General features: G+C 40.7%; 1 protein-coding gene across 1 annotated transcript in view; it reads left to right on the top strand.

The window, feature by feature from the left end:
* The window catches only part of LOC118828302 (cytochrome P450 2C19-like), a 271,154-nt gene extending 255,028 nt beyond the window's left edge, over positions 1–16,126 (top strand). Inside the window, exons 4-10 of the mRNA XM_036734860.1 lie at positions 1,375–1,524; positions 5,742–5,902; positions 6,539–6,715; positions 9,561–9,702; positions 10,423–10,610; positions 14,316–14,457; positions 15,618–16,126. Of these exons, the coding sequence (XP_036590755.1) occupies positions 1,375–1,524; positions 5,742–5,902; positions 6,539–6,715; positions 9,561–9,702; positions 10,423–10,610; positions 14,316–14,457; positions 15,618–15,808 (1,151 nt within the window). The 3' untranslated portion in view covers positions 15,809–16,126. The remainder of the gene's footprint in view (positions 1–1,374; positions 1,525–5,741; positions 5,903–6,538; positions 6,716–9,560; positions 9,703–10,422; positions 10,611–14,315; positions 14,458–15,617) is intronic.
* The last annotated feature ends 571 nt before the right edge of the window (positions 16,127–16,697 follow it).

Here is a 16,697-nt window from a genome sequence, read left to right as displayed (position 1 = left end):
AGGGTGTTCTGAGGCAGAGTAGGAACTACTTAAGGTCCAGAGTTTATTGTTCTATGAAATCAGGAGTATGTGTCAGTGAATGTATATTGATTAGCAGAATGAGCAGAGAGCAGAAGCCCTTTGCTGGGGATCTCAACTTTGCCACAGATCCTAGGAGGCCTCACTGTGTTAGCTTCTACTTTTTCAGAGAGGTATTTAATGAAACCAACATGAATTAAAGTCCATTCCATGGAATATCAATCACTTTCTTGTTTGAGGGTTCCTTCAAGAAGGATCTTGAAACAGAGGGTGAAGAATTTGATCCTGATAAAGGTACTTTGAAAATAAGATTGCCAGCAAATATAGTTCATGATTTACGGGTAATTGGGTGAAGTCCTCAAGGGTGATATCTGGAGTTAGGAAGGTGTGATGTATTCAGGGAAGGAAAGACAGGACATTTTGACTTCAGTAGGTGTTTATCATACATGTACCATAAAGGCACGTGTACACCTTGACCATTGCTCGAATTAACTACAATTCTTTGTGTTATTCTTATATTTTCTTCTGACTCAACAATCCTTTCCCCACAAACAATCCTACATAGGACGTATCCTTAGGGAAAAAGGAAGCTCAGAAAAGCCATCTGATGTAATGATTGCTAGTAAGCTTAGGTAACTTTCCATTCCTATTGAGGGTACCTCTTGTCACTCAGCCATTTCAGTGCTGTCCAACTCTCTGTGAGCCCATTTGGGGTCTTCTTGGCAAAGATACTAAACCAGTTTGCCATTCCCTTTTCCAGATCATTTCACAGATGAAGAACTGAGGCAGACAGGGTCAAGTGACTTGTCCAGGGTCATGTAAATACTAAGTGTCTGAGGCTGGATTTGAACTCATGAAGATGAGTCTTCCTTACTCCAGGCCCTATACTCTATCCAATCCCGCACCTAGTAAGCCGTACAAAGACAAGAAGGAGAGACTCTCAATCTTTGGTCCCTGTGTGAAGTAGGGAGACTAGCACTTCAAGACATCGTAATCCTTTAGGTTCCTTGGATCCAAAGGTGCCAAGATACAAACTAACTAACCCTACCAACATTCAGGGTCTCCAAAATAGGTCTTTATCCTGGCCTCCCTCCTTGTAGCCACTACATTTCCAGGAGGAGGATGTGGGTGCAGGGCCACCTGATGTTTGTGACTGTGAGGAAGAGAGAATGATGCGTGGGATGGGGCAGGAGAGGGTATTGATAGAGGAGAAAGCAAACTGACACCTCTGCTATTTCATTCTATTCTGCTAGAACAAGGAGTGTGGGCCAAGGGCCCTGGGCATGGACTTTTTTTACATGGATTACAAGGAACTTTGGAGTCTCAGGCTTTTCTTCTTTCTGCTCCCCTTCATAGGCATTATTGTAAGCAATGGAGAGACATGGAAGCAAATCCGGCGCTTCTCCCTCATGACCCTGAGGAATTTTGGGATGGGGAAGAAGAGCATTGAAGAGCGAGTCCAAGAAGAGGCCAGGCACCTTGTGGAGGAGTTAAAAAAAACAAAAGGTTGGTGTGTTTTTACTTAGTTACCACTGACCTTAGAAAAATCCATTCTGTCCCTGTTAACTTCTGCAGACTGAGGTTTGTCCAAGAATTTACTTTAGTTTGAAACCACCATGTTTGCACTTTGGGTCCATCTTGGGAATATGCCCATAACCATGTGCTCATTCCTAGAAGCCCTGAAGGATCAGACAGCTGAAAAGAGAAAAGATGGGAGGAAGTACAGCTCTGCTAATGAGTTCATGCTAATCTTGTGGGGAGGCAGTGTGTTGAGGAGCGTTAGGGGGATGACTTCCTGTGTTTTTATCCTTTTCAGATGGAGCAGAGCTCACAAGAATGTAGCTGCATCAGTTCTGTTACCTCTGGTCAACAGTTCCAGGGGGAGAAGGAATTCCTTTAGGATCATTTTTAGGAATCCAGGGATTTTCTTGATATTTTTCTGACTAGTTGAAGGAAGGAAAGCAGAGGTGTGAACAATGCTAGGAAGGCAGTGAGCTGACTCAGCAGCTTCTTTTGGAAGCTCTTTCCCTTCAGGCTTCCTCCTCCTCCCTTATCTAAGCTATCTAGTGGACGGTTTCTCTTCTTTCTATGAAATCTGAAACTTAGGGGGGGCCACAGGGCACTGGAGGAGGGCATGAATAGAGATGCTGATGCCATAAATTCTATGTGATAACTACTTTTAAACCATAAATGCAAAGTCTATGTGTAGTGTGTGTGTGTGTGTGTGTGTGTGTGTATGTGTGTGTTTGTGTCCGTGTTTCTGTATGTGGGTGTGTCTCTATGTGTGTGTCTGTGTCTGTGTCTGAGTGTGTGTTTGGTGGCAGTAATTGGGTAGTAGTAGCGTACTGTCAGACGTTACTCCTGGGGTGGAGCCAAGATGGCCGCATGAAAACAGCGTCTTACTGGAGCTCTCACACAAGTTCTGTCAGATTCCTATAAAAGAGTGAATCTGAGCAGATTTGAGAGTTAGAAACCTGGAGCAGTCTGAGTAAGGCAAATTTCCAAGCCAGGAGAGTCTGAAAGGCTGAGGGAACAAATCCGTAGTCTCGGAGAGCGCTCGGGCGTGTGGAGCTGCTCCAGACAACACCAAAGTGTAAGCGGCTGGCTGGGAAACCCACGTGGGAGACAGGCTGGGAGAAAGCTGGGTGCCTGGATCCAGCGGAGATCCCCAGGCCCCCACACACAGGTCGGCAGTCTGTGGAAGTGACGAGAGGCAGCGCAACGCCACCAGCCATGAGACATTCAACTCCTGAGGCTTGCAGCCCAAAGGTATGAAACAGGTCTTCTTGATCTTCCAGGAGACACAATGGCTAGGTAAACAGCTCTAATTCCTCTCCCCCTGACCCAGAGAATTCCTCGGAAAAAATAAAAACACGCTGGAATAGAGGAGACAGACGTGGGGCTTCAGTGGCCAAGCAGTGGGGTTCCTGAGTCCCAGAGGGGCAGAGCCAGTAGAGGTCAACACCAGGACCCCAGACGTACCCTTGCTCCCCCAGGGGAAGTGCCAGACACTAGCTCAAACAAGAAAGATGCTGAGACCATTGCTGAAGAACAACAGTGCTGGAGAGCAACCCTAGGGGAAGAGACTTCAGACAACCAGACCCCTCCCCCACACCTCAGGAAACTGAAGGCTATAATTCACTAAGCCAGTAAGTAGACTCACAATCCCCAGAATAAGAAAGCTGGGACAGAGATCCCTGAGCCCCAAAAGCAGAAATTTTTGTAAAGCCAGGAAGAGGCTAATCAACATCAAGAAGAACACAAAACACACACACACACAGACACACACAAACCAAAGAGCATTGATTCTTTTTATGGAGACAGGCATGATCCAAATACCAATTTGGAAGAGGATAGCAATGACACTATACCCACATATGACACCTCAAAAGGGAATGTGAACTGGTCTCCAGCCCAAAAAGCATTACTGGAAGAGCTAAAGGAGGATTTTAAAAAAACAAAGTAGGGAGGTAAAGAAAAAATGGAAAAAAAATCCACTGACGAAATCAAGTCCTTAAAGAATAAGATTGGTGGAATAGCTATGGAGATTCAGAATCTAAATAGAGAAAATGACACCCTGAGATGTGAAATCAACCAATGGGAAAAGGAGAATCAAAAGCAAAAGGAAGACAACAACTCATTAAAAATTAGAGTTCAGTACGTGGAAGCTAATGACTCTATGAGGCATCGAGAAGTAGTAAAACAAAATGTAAAGAATGAAAAAATAGAAAAAAAGTGAAATATCTGATTGGGAAAACAACTGACCTGGAAAATAGATCCAGGAGAGACAATTTAAGAGTTATTGGTCTATTGGAAATCCACAATGAAAAAAAGAGCCTTCACAGTATCTTCGAAGAAATTATCAAAGATAACTGCCCAGAGGTCCTAGAACCAGAGGGCAAAATAGTCATTGAAAAAATCCACCAATCACCCCCTGAAAGAGATCCCAAACTGGAAACACCAAGAAATATTATAGCCAAATTTCAGAATTACAAAGTCAAGGAGACGTTACTCCTAATTAGCTGTATGAGCTCTCCTGCTCCAGAATATGTCACCAGGAATAATATAGGAATAAAATGAGAGCAGCATTCCTACCCTCCTGTGGAGTCTGGGTCTTTTGCCACTACTCTGTGTAGATGTTTTCTCCCCCATTATAATGTAAGCTCTCTGAGGGTAGGGACAATTTCACTTTTGTCTGTGTTTCCCTGGTGCTTAGCCCAGAGCCCTGTAAAAGCTTGGTAATTGCTGGTTGATAGATTCATTGATGCTCTCCTCAATTGCCCCTATAATACTTTTCTCTACTGGTTCTTCCTCCTTCCTGATTTTTGCTTCTCAATATTCTTTTGCTGGATCACTACCCACCTTAAGTCCCCTAAGTGTGAATATCTCCGAGACTTTGTCCTTGGCCCTCTTCAATACAACCACCTCCCCTCTGACTCTAATGGAGACAGCCCAAGAACTTCAAGCCCAAGAGCCTGGTGAACAGCAATACTTTCACTCTAGTGTCCATAGCCACTCCCTTGTGGAGATACAGCCTAGCAACTGCTCCCACAGAGGCTATGCCACCTAGATTGAAAACTATTTACAAAATAGATACAAAGTAGTTTTGGGAGGGGGAAGACCTGAATGATCCAGGCTGGTCAAAGTACTTCTGCCTTGAAGATCATCTCCCCTCTGACTCTGATGAAGACAGCCCAGACCGTTGAGGCCAAGGACTTGGGATTAGCAGTGTACTCCCAACCACCAAATCACTTCTCAGCCAGTCTCTCCAATTCTCTTTGAGAGAATAAATCATTGAGTAGAAATCTTTCTCGTTACCGCAACAACAATTGATGACCAGCTACCACTAACAGATAGGTAAGTACAAGGGCCAGAGGGATGGCAGCAATCTCTAGATCATTGGTCCTTTGGACCACAGCCCTCATAGCTCCAATAGGGGAAACAACTGTCCTGGAGAAGGGGCTCGCCATCTCCACCAATTCCAAGCAATTACCAGCCTATTGCTATTCATAAGGCAGATAAAAAATTGTCAACAAAATTAGAAATAAAACTAGAGCAAGTAAGATGGCTAAAGCAGTGGAGCACACTGAAGAAGAGACAAGAGGCAACAAATGTCAATCATGGCAACCTACCATCGCCACTTTGACATCATCACTCCTTAGACAGCCCAGGACTCTGAACCTAAGAGCATTTGGCATAGCAAGGCTTCCAGTCCAGTGCCTGCAACCCTCATTCTGGGATTACTGATTGAAATAAAATGAAATATAATTTAAAACAGACATGAAGAAGTCTGAAAGCAAAAGCTGGTTACGGTGAGGTGATGAATAGTGATTTAGAAAAAGGAAGTGATGCAGTATGGTAGGATGAGCAGTATATCTGGGGCCAGGAGAGAATTTGGGTTGAATTCCACTTCTTGCTCCTTCCTAGTTGTGGCATAAATTAGCTAATAGTCCTGAGCCTCAGCAACCTCATGTATAAAATGAAAATTATGCTATTTGCACTTAGCATACTTACATGGATCAAATCACATGCTTCATAAAGGCTGCTTCATGTTCAACCTGACTGTGTCTAATAACTGTCAGTTACAACGTAAGCTAGAGGGTAAAGCAGAAGTCAGGTCTTACCTAAAGGCAGGCAAGCTTTCCTTTTGATCACAAGGGCAGCGTTAAAGTCTTTATCTCTCTCTCTCTCTTTGTCTGTCTGTCTGTCTCTCTCTCCTTTAGGATTGCCATGTGACCCTACGTTCATCCTTGGGTGTGCTCCCTGCAATGTAATCTGCTCTATCATTTTCCAGAAACATTTTGAATATAAAGACCAGAAATTTCTATTTTTAATGAAGATGTTAAATGAAAACGTTAAGATCGCAAGTTCTCCATGGATTCAGGTGAGAGCAATGTTCTCTCCTTTTGGAGCTCAGAATATTTTTTTCTTTCCTTCAAAGAAACTACTGCAAGGAGCTAGTCTAGAGTTCATCATGCATTCCATTGGCAGGCAAAACAGTGCCATGCTGGGATGGGTTCGCAATTTCTTCTTTATTGAAAGGCACTAAAAATGGAGAAGTTTACCCTGATATGGTCTGATTGGAGGGACATTATAAGGCCCTTCCTTGGGGTAGTTCACCCACTGCTCACACATCCTGAATGTTAAAATTCATGTTACTTTAGAGAAGCTGACTTTTTCCTTGAGCACCTGGGTTTGAATCAGTTCAGCAGATGAGCTAGGGGTCCCAACGGAAGGAGGTAGGCAGAGCTCCTAGAAGACCTCATAATGAGAAAGGATGAGAACTTTTCTGTAGGAAGTAGGAATTGAGAATGAAGGCCAAGGTAGGCTCAGGCAACCAAGGAACGGAATACTAAATTATTCTTAGGGAATTTTTATAGGAAATGATGAGAAAAGTCACGATTTTACCAAGGGTATTTTCCCAGCCTTATTCAGCCCTCTTCTGAACATTATCCAAATGTTAGAGTAGAAAATTATTTTCTCTTTCTAATAAAGCATGATATCAAATTCTTCTTTTTAGGTCTATAATTCTTTTCCTTCTCTCGTATATTATCTACCTGGATCTCATCACAAAGCAATTAAAAATGCTCATTCAGTACGTAAATTTATTTTGGAGGAAGTGGAGGAACACCAAAGGACACTGGACCCCAGTAATCCTCGGGACTTCATTGACTGTTTCCTGATCAAAATGGAGCAGGTACAGTGTGAGCAGTATGTCTGAATCTCCGTTCTTGTACGTGAAATGGCTTGTGTATTAGAGGCTGACATTTTCACAAATGTATAACAGTAAATAACCATATTAATTGTAATGAGCTCAGAGCACTATACAGGGCAGACTGGCAAATTAGAAGACATGGTCCTAGCCCTAATGCCCTAAGCCAATAGAAAGAAGGAAGTACCTATAAGGACAAGAGAATATTTATCAGGAATGTGTGGGGAAAGACCAAATAGATTATAAATTGAAGACTTAATTGATGAAGGAATTTGGCATTAGCAAGAAATATAATATTTGTGGAGGGATAATATAAAGCTTCCTTCTAGAAGAGTTAGGTTTTGCTCTGGGTCTTGAAGAAGGTCCTAGAGCTAGGCAATGAGGACTGGGCATGACATTTCAAGACACTGGAAAGACAGGAGGGTATAGGGAACTTCAGTTTGAGCTGCCTGATTGGAATGGAGGAGCTGCTGTGGTAGGTACTTGTGGGGAGGATGGTGAGTTTTACAGTGAAGATGGTGGAGTTAGAGGCTTCTCACTTTCCATCCCTTTCACAAACAACAAAGGAAAACAAAAGGGAAGAAAATCGTTGAAAATTTACATAAAAAAATCTCTGAAATTAGAATGTAAATTAAAACCAACAAAATGCTAATGTAATCCTCATGGAGTAAATGATACCTTGAAAATACCAGAAATGTGGTAAAAGGTAAAAGATATGCTGATGGACATCCTGAAATGGATCAATGGCCCACTTAAAGGGATGAAATGTACTGTCAGGTCACCACTTATGGTTTTCTTGCCATTCCAACCAGAAGACACATTAATTCAAAGCATAACACATTTAATTTAGCAATATAGCAACATAACTGACAAGAAAAATCCCTCTTTCCTTCGACTATCTACATAAGGCTGTATTCTTCCATAGATTCCCCACCCATTAGTAGATGAGGGAATGTGGGAGAGGGCAAATATGTAGACTAGAGCAAGAGATTTTTAGGACAATTAACATAGTATTGTAATGCTCTCAGTTTAGTTTATATCTCAAGAATGCTTTATGTTCTTTTCCTCCTCATCACCCACCGTGGGAGTAGGCCTTGGTGGATGTGAACTTGAATTATGTTCTCCAGCACCTACCTGGTAGTCCTACATTTTTACCTTTCTTACCTTTATTCCACAGGGTTTGTCATATATTCAATTTATGACCTCAGTGGTGACTCTTCCTCAATACCAACACCTCATGGTCAGGGGCAAAGCATTCAGCCTCTCAATTTCCTCATTAGTAAAATGACAATAATAATGCACTACCTCTATGACAGTATTTTGCCGAGCACAAAATGGGAAAATGTACATAGATCCCTCTTGTATAAATTGTTATGTACATGTAAGTTGGTAATTTTTTTCCTTCCTCATTTGCTAAACTAATAAATCCTGTTTACCTCGCTAAACTTATATAGAATTTATCTCATATCTCACTAAACTCATAACAGGAATTATTAGCTTCATAAATAAGGAGGAAATACAGTGGCTTATGTTTGTAGCATCCTTGTGCATTTGTTTAGTCATTTCTGTCATGTCCAACTTTCATGATTCCATTTTGTGTTTTCTTGACAATGATACTGGAGTGATTTTCCATTTCCTTCTCCAGCTCATTTTACAGATGAGGTAACTGAGGCAAACAAGGTTATATAACTTGTCCAGGGCCACACAGCCAGTAAATACCTGAAGGCAGATTTCACCCTAGGAATATGAGTCTTCCTGACTCAAGGTCCAGCACTCAATCCACTGCCCCACCTAGCTGCTTGTGTATATCCATAGATATTATTGGTATATTCTATATAGGTATAGATATCTTGAAAGACAGGCTGATACAGTACAGTTTTTTCAAACATGAATAGAAATGGATCCCAGTGTAGCTCATATTGACAAAGAAAACCCACAAATTAAGATCATTGATGTTGTTTTGTGTGCTTATGTTGCTAAATATTTCCCAGTTACACTTTAATCTGGTTTATTTCCCACACAGTTTTGCTGGTTTCTTGTGGCCTGAGGGCTGAGAATTTGACACCCCTGATATAGGAGAGAAAAAGCTGGCCTCAGAGCCAGGCAAAACTGAGTTTAAGTCCCCTCTCTGACACAAAATGTCTATGTGATCCTGGGCAGGTCACTTAACGTTAGAGTGCCCTAGGGCTATGTGACTCTCTTGAGACTTTAATTTTTTTTCAGAAAAAGGGCAGACTTGAATTGACAGAGAGCAATTTTTTAACCTGGAAATTCCTTGTGCCTGTGAAAATGCAGGTATTCTCTCTTTCTCTCTGTGTGTGTGTGTCTGACTGTCTCTGTTTCTCCCCTTTGTAACATCTACAAAGGCCAAACTGCCTTGATAATTGCCAGTTTTTCCTTCCACTTTAGATTGTGTTGCTCAAACTTAATTTATAGGATCATGGATTTGGAACTGAAAGGGATCTTGGAGGTCATTGAATCCAACCCCCTCATTTTACAGATGAGGAAACTGAAATATAAAAAGATTAAATGACTTGCCCAGTATCAAGATCAGAACTGGCTCTGGGTGGGGGGGGGGCAGCATCTAGGTGGCACAGTGAATAGAGCACTGTGACTTCAGGAGCATCTGAGTTCAAATCTGGCCCCAGACACTTACTAGGTGTGTGACCTTGGCCAGGTCACTTAACCCTGATTGCCCCCATCCCCAGTTATTTTTTTAAATGTGAACTGGGATTCAAACCAAAGTCTTTTGCCTTCAAATCCATCACGATATCCATTGTGCCCTGCTGCCCCAGTTACTTTTCAATTAATTATCCCAAATTATTCCTAGGAAAAGCAACAACCACAGTCTGAATTTCTCATTGACAACTTGGTCCAGACTACTATTGATCTATTTGCTGCAGGAACAGAGACGACAAGCACCACCCTGAGATATGGACTCATGCTTCTCCTGAAACACCCTGAGATAATAGGTAGGATAACAGGCAAATATAAGCAATAATACAAAGCCATAATTTAGTCAACATGAAAGAGGTTCTTGTTCTTTGAGACTTTCCTTCAAAAGTTTTCTGTTGTCATTTTCCTATATTGAAGTCATCACAGGTTCAAGTTTACTTATTCCTCCTCCTCCACTACTAGCTGCCCCCTGCTTCATTAAGTGGCATGTAATTGTGTTTTATTATTGGAGACAGGCATAGAGATAGTGTTAGGGGTAGAGACTATAGCCAGTGATAGAACTGGGAGGAACTGAGCGATTGAGAGGCAGTGTTTCCCGACTGCTCATTGATCCTTTGTGACCACAGGAGGAGCTGGTGCATCTGGATTCTTGTCACTCATAGAAGTGGGTAGGACAGTGCCTTGAGCCTATGATTGGTCATGTTGAGTTCTGGAAGAGGTCCAGACTGAGATCCCTCCTCACTTACTCATCCAAGTGCTGCTTCTCCTGTGTTTTTTAAGGATGACTTGAGCCTGTCCTGAGGGCATGGGACATAGGTACCTGAAGGGATTCTCAGCAGGCTTAAGAGACTAAAATAGAATTTTCATCTATCTGTCGATATCTATGTATCTATGAGAATGTGAGGATCAAATCCATTATTTTCCAGTGTAGCTCTTGGTGCAAATTCAGAGAAAATATGAGAGAAGATTGTTTTTGTCTATACTTTTCAGATCAAATTTCGTTCATGTATTGACAGGAAAAATGCATGAAGAGATTGATCATGTGATTGGCCGAAATCGAAGTCCCTGCATGGAGAACAGAAACAAAATGCCTTACACCAATGCTGTGATACACGAGATCCAGCGCTACATTGACCTGGTTCCCACCAGTGTACCCCATGCAGTATCAGAAGATGTTCAATTTAGACAATATCTTATCCCAAAGGTCAGAAGTATTTCTCTCTTTAACACAAGATTTCGTGCACTCTCCCATTGAGTTGCAGAATCTTAGAGTTGGAAGGAACCTCAGGCCAAACTACATCCCTGAGAAGTGGTCACAGAAGTTCAGAATTTGAAAGGATTTCAGTGGTCATATTGTCCATCCCCATTCTGAAAAAGAATTCCATCTTCAGTGTCTTCACACTCTGGTCATCCAATCTTTGTTTAAAGACTGTCCATGAAGGGGGGCCACTTAATGAAATGCTGTAGCATACCATTCTAATCAGCCCTAAAACTTACTTGATGTAAGTTTTCTTTCTTGCCTTTGGCCTAAGTTTGCAGTTTTGTAACTTTATTGCTCTTGGTTTTGTCCTCTGGAGCATAACAGAACAGAAATGTCTTCTAAATATCCCCATTTCCTTCAACCCATCCTCAAGTGGCACCCACTTGTCATTCTTACCATCTTGTTGCCCTCCTTTGAGTGAGCTCCAGCTCATCAATGTAAAATATGACTCTGAGAGTGAATACAATCCTCATCTGTGATCTGATGAGATCATCGTACAACAGTGTCTTCTTCCAAGCTGCCATTGAGCATTCAATAATTATCTCTTGTATATGGTCAGTCAATCCGTTTTAAATCAACTTAATTATATGATATTATAACTTGTATATTTCCATCTTTTTCAGAAGAACTTAAAAGTCTTTATCAAATGCTTTGCTAAAATCTTAGCAAACTCTACGTACAGCATTCTCCTGATCTAACATCAACACCCACAAATAAAGAAATAGTGTTGATGCCTCTCCAGATCTTTGTGATCACCACTTTCTTATCTAGAGTCACTTCCTTATTCCTTCCTTATCTAGATTATCTCTTTAGAAAAATATTCTAGACTCTGAGTGAAAATTGAAGTGCAGTTTTTTCACTTTATTTTTCTTGCCCAGGTGCATAGGTGCTCTCTCATTTTCTCCCTACTTCTCTGGGTATTAAATCTCTATAAGCCATATTGATTTATTTATTCCATTCTTTCAGTTCAAAGATCATTCTCTTGGTCTGAAAAAAAACAGTTTCAAAAGAAAAATTGATAAGTTTTGTATCTTCTCATTTGTCATCCCCATCCTGTAACCCTCTCGGGTGTGGGATTATCCTTTCTTTAATCCTCCACTTTTCCAGCATATAGTTTTTACAAACCCCTTCTTGTTGCCCTTTGTTAGCCTCACCAGCCTCTGTTCATTCTGGGCTTCACTACTTCTGTCATTATTAGGGAACCGTGACATGCTTCTTTTACTCATCCTCCTCTTTGAAAAATCTAAGTTGTGTGGTGAGTTCCCTGTAATAACACTAGCTATTGTTTTTAAAGGACTTTGAGGTTTGCTTTACATAGATTATCTTATTTAATCTTTACAACATCTCTGTAGGAGTAGATGCCATTATTATCCCCATTTTACAGGTGCGTAAACTCAGAAAGACCACCTGGCTTCCCTAGGGTTATGCAGCTAGTAAGTGTCTGAGTGAGCATTTGTACTAAGGTCTTTCTGATTTCAGGTCTTGCAGTCTCCCCACTGCACCACCTGGCTACCTTATCCACATTGTTATCTAGAGAATCGTCCTTTTTCTTCTGTCATCAGAAGTATTTTTCTTTGTGTGTTCAGAAACGAACTCTTGTCTTTCTTGGTGATAATAATAATAACTAGCGTTAAGGTTTGTGAAGCATTTTACAAATATTATCTCTTTTTGTCCTCCAAACAACCCTGAAATGTAGGCACTATTGTTATTGTCATTTTACAGATGAGGAAACTGAGTCTGAGATAGGTTAAATGATTTGACCAGGGTCACACAACTAGTGCCTATTTGAGGTCAGATCAGGTCTTCCTGACTCCTAGTCCTATCCTCTATACATTGGACGACTTATTCCCTCTGTTATGGACTCTAAGATGAACTTGTCATTTTCCACAAAATTCCCATCACTCCCATCCATAGTGTGCACCAAAAGAGTGTCAAGTGTGATAGCATCCCCTGTAATACAGCATGATCCCTTCAGAGGAATAATGTTGTGCTACAGGGGTTCTAGAGATATTCACATTTTTGTTTTCCAAGTTCCTCTCAGATGGTGAGGATCAAATCAAAAAATGAATTTCCTTCTTTGGTTCTGCTATCTTTGCAGGATAAAATTATTAAGAAAAGTCAGGGAATTATGAGATGCTCTGTTTTTGACAGAAAGGAAACTTAAAGAAAGGAAGGAATAATTGTAATCTTTCATTACTGCTCTACCATGTCTAACTCCCAGGGCTTATAATCTGTTTTCTGTATTCCTTGTCCATTGGTTCTCTCTATCCAAGTGGCATGTAGAATATACTGTTATGATAATGTCACCCTTGACGTTGCCTCCACTTCTCTTTACTAGATGCTTCTCATAATTCTTTTTTCCTCTTCTTTCTATATCTTATTCATTTATACTACGCCACCCTCTTTTTCCAATCCTATTTGTTTTGTATAAGATATGCTCTTTCCACAACTTCAGTCTTGTGAAGGATTTCCTACTAACAAGTCCTAGTTATAACTTTGAGGTCAAATTTGCTTTCTTGTCTTAAAATCTCCAATCCGTTTTCTTTTATTAGCCATACTTTAAGTATTTAAAAACCCATTTTGACTATATTTGTGAGAAATCAAAAGAATAACCTTTCCAGCCTTTGTTAGGTGCATCATTCCATTTCTGGCTAGGAGTCTATCATTCCTAAATTTTAATTAAAATGTGGCCCAGAAATCCAAATCCCATTCTTGTATGCCCTCTTTCAAGATATCCATTTCTGAAGTCTGCCTTTCCTTTCTGAATCTTTTGCTTTCACTACTGGCACAATGAAAACACTATCTGTCCTACTAAGGTCTTTTGTTTTGTTTTGTCCTAAATGTCAAAACCTCTGGAAATGCTTCCCTGGTCCTTTATGTAAGTATTATTTTTGCTCATGTGAATCACTAGAGGCAAGTAGTAGTCATCCTTCTTACCAAGTCTTGGGAGGTTCTCTGTTATGTCTTTGTTATGTAGTCTCAGAATAAGGCAGAACTATCTATTTTTATCATTGTCAGCAAACAACTGTTTCAGTATCTTTCCACAAGGAGTGACCAGCCATTGTTCCTGTCTTCTTCTTGGATGTCTTAGCAGATAACTCCTGTGAAGCTCCTTTAACATTCTTTAGAACAGTGGCAAGTGCTTCTTCCTCAAACCCTGTGGTCTCTTCATCTTTAAGAAGAGCTACCAATTTGTTATACTTATTATTATTTGTGACATTCTTTTATTCTTCAACATCCTGACACAGGTCAGAATTCATTTCTCCATGTTCAGATTATCTGGCATATATTTGAATTTATCCACTATTGGTGTGGTTATTGTGCAGCCAGGTGGCTCTTTCCTTCTTTGATAGACCTAATGGTCAAGTTATTTTCTTAACTTTTAGTAATCTGCGATCTACCTCCTTGCATCTTTTTCTCATCAGTACTTTTCTGCCCCACAACATATCAAAATTCAGTTTCATTTCTCACAATGTTATTGAAGATTTTCTAATTTATTATCAGCACTGGGGTTTAAAAAATATTGGCTCTTTCCATACTGAAAAATGAGGTGTTTTTTGATGAGATGATATTTCTAAGTTGTCTTTCAACTCTAACATTCCATGGGTTCTTATTTTCTAATAATTTGTGTGTATCTTCTCATTTCAGGGAACCACTGTAATACCATTATTGTCTTCTGTTCTCTATGATGAGGAAGGGTTCCCCAATCCATACAAGTTTGACCCAGGACACTTCCTGGATGAAAGTGGCAAGTTTAAAAAGAGTGACTATTTCATGCCTTTTTCAGCAGGTAAGAAATTCATCTAAAGGTATGCGTCAAAGATGGTTTGATAACTCAGAGGACTTGTGTTTTGATCCTGCTTAGCTACTTATTAACTGTGTGACCTTGGTCAAATTATTTCATTTCTCTTGGCTTCAGTTACCTCATGTACCAAAAGATTGCGTTAGAATAGGTGACTCTTTGGGTCTTCCAAGTTGTAACACCTAGGAGTTAGGTGGAGATAGAGTACATCATTCTTCTAATTCTCCTTGGGCCATGGTTCATCAACCAAATCAGTTGGATTTCAGCATGGTTATCTGAGCTTATTCCAAATAAGTGTCAGGACTGAGATAGTTGCCACACTGTTCTGCATCCAGACCTACAAGTAAAGCTTCCTTCACCTCCCCATATTAAATACTATGCTCCCAGTCACCCTCAACCAGGAGCTACTTCTCAGACAGTCTTCCAGGTTTTTATGTTAGCATGGTGCAATCTTGTATCTTATCAGTCCAAGGAATAGGACTGGGTTACCTTGTAGGCCCATTAGTCAAGTACCATTATGGCTAAGGACACTGAAGGTCTAAGCTTACATTTTTGACTTTGTAGAAATTTGACTTCTGACTAGGACACATAAGTATGGAACCTCCTTTCCTACTTATGTAGATTTCAATGGGGATCTATTGGTACTGAATTTCAGTTGATGGTCTGCTTGTTCACTCACTTTCGATTATTGGGTGATCCTATTGGTTATTAGGTAATGGTGGTGATAGTTAAGTCTGGGATCCAAAGGGAATGTTGATCCTTCTTCTGTCACCTTTCCCCATTGCAGTTACTCTGGGTAGTCATGAAGTTAGTCCTTCAGATTTTAAATGATCATGAACTTAGTCCTTCAGATTATAAATGAGTGGTTGTTTTCTCCCTAGGGCAATGACCCCTTTCCTCTGAATATAAATCCCAGGATTTGTTCTGGCTCAGGGAGAATAATTCAGAAAGAGGATCCTGGAGATGTCTTTCCTCTCTGTTCAGGAGGAGCTAGCTCTTCAAAGGAGTTTAGGACTGGAGATGAAACGATTGGGTGCAGAGTTTTACCTAATGCCACTGAGTGTTAGTTGGCTCCCTATAAGTGTGAAGAAGTGGTCTAGATGATCTGAAGTGTATGAATATTAAAACCTTGCATTTGTCTCTTTCAGGAAAACGGATATGTGTTGGCGAGAGCCTGGCTCGGATGGAATTATTTCTGTTTTTTACTAGCATCTTGCAGAATTTTACCTTGAAATCTCTCATTGACCCAAAAGATATTGATACCTCCCCAATTTGCAGTGGACTTACCAAAATACCCTCCTTCTATGAGCTCTGCTTTCTACCTTACAAAAACATGTGAAGGACCGCCCCTGGTTCCAAATGCAGTAGAGTTTCTTCTTGTGCTATGAAGAAGCTGCATTGAAAGCCCTCTATGATTTCAGCCTACAATACCCTTCTTGCTTAATCTAATACTCCCAATTTTCCCCAACATTCCCTAGAAATTCCCTGGTCTTGGAATATTTCTTCTCTTCTCTTCCACTCCACTGAATGGAATCCTACCCATCCTTCAAATCACAGTTCAGATGCCCTATGCTTGTGACCTCTGTAGTAATTACAGTCTGTACCACACAATCCACACAATTTAAGACTGAATTATATTGCCCTCTTATGTTGTGTATTCTTCCAGTGACATTAGTTGATCCTCTCTTGTGCTCCTTACTGGGACCTCAAGTTTCTTGTTATTAGTTAGGGCCTTTATCCTATACTTGTGTGCAATTATAGACCACCAATGGTTTAGAAGTGATTTTCCACTCCTTAAATGTCTCTGGCCATACACATCAATACATACACATAGTCTACTCTGATGGCAACATAAGTACTCACCATGTGATGGCAGTGAGGTGGTACCTTGGACAGAGTGTAGGACCTGGAGATAGGAAGACCTGAATTAAAATCCAGCCTTGGACATTTCCTGGCTGCATAACCCTGGGCAAGTCACTTCATCTCTGTTTGGTTTTATTTCCTTATATGTAAAATGTGAATAATCATCTCATTTTTCTCCCAGAGTTGTCTTGAGTATCAAAGGAGTCAATAATTGTCAAGCATTTAGCAAAGTATCTGGCACATAGTAAGTGCTCTATAAATGTTAGCTGCAAGTGTTATTATTATTATTACAGCAATGAAAACAACCACCACTAGTAGTAGTACTACTACCACTACTACTAGAACCACTACCAGTACTATGTATT

Source organism: Trichosurus vulpecula, chromosome 8, assembly GCF_011100635.1.
Source record: "Trichosurus vulpecula isolate mTriVul1 chromosome 8, mTriVul1.pri, whole genome shotgun sequence".
In the NCBI taxonomy this organism is placed as follows: domain Eukaryota; kingdom Metazoa; phylum Chordata; class Mammalia; order Diprotodontia; family Phalangeridae; genus Trichosurus; species Trichosurus vulpecula.
The sequence above is the reverse complement of the archived record's forward strand: the minus strand, read 5'-3'. Positions and strand labels throughout refer to the sequence as shown.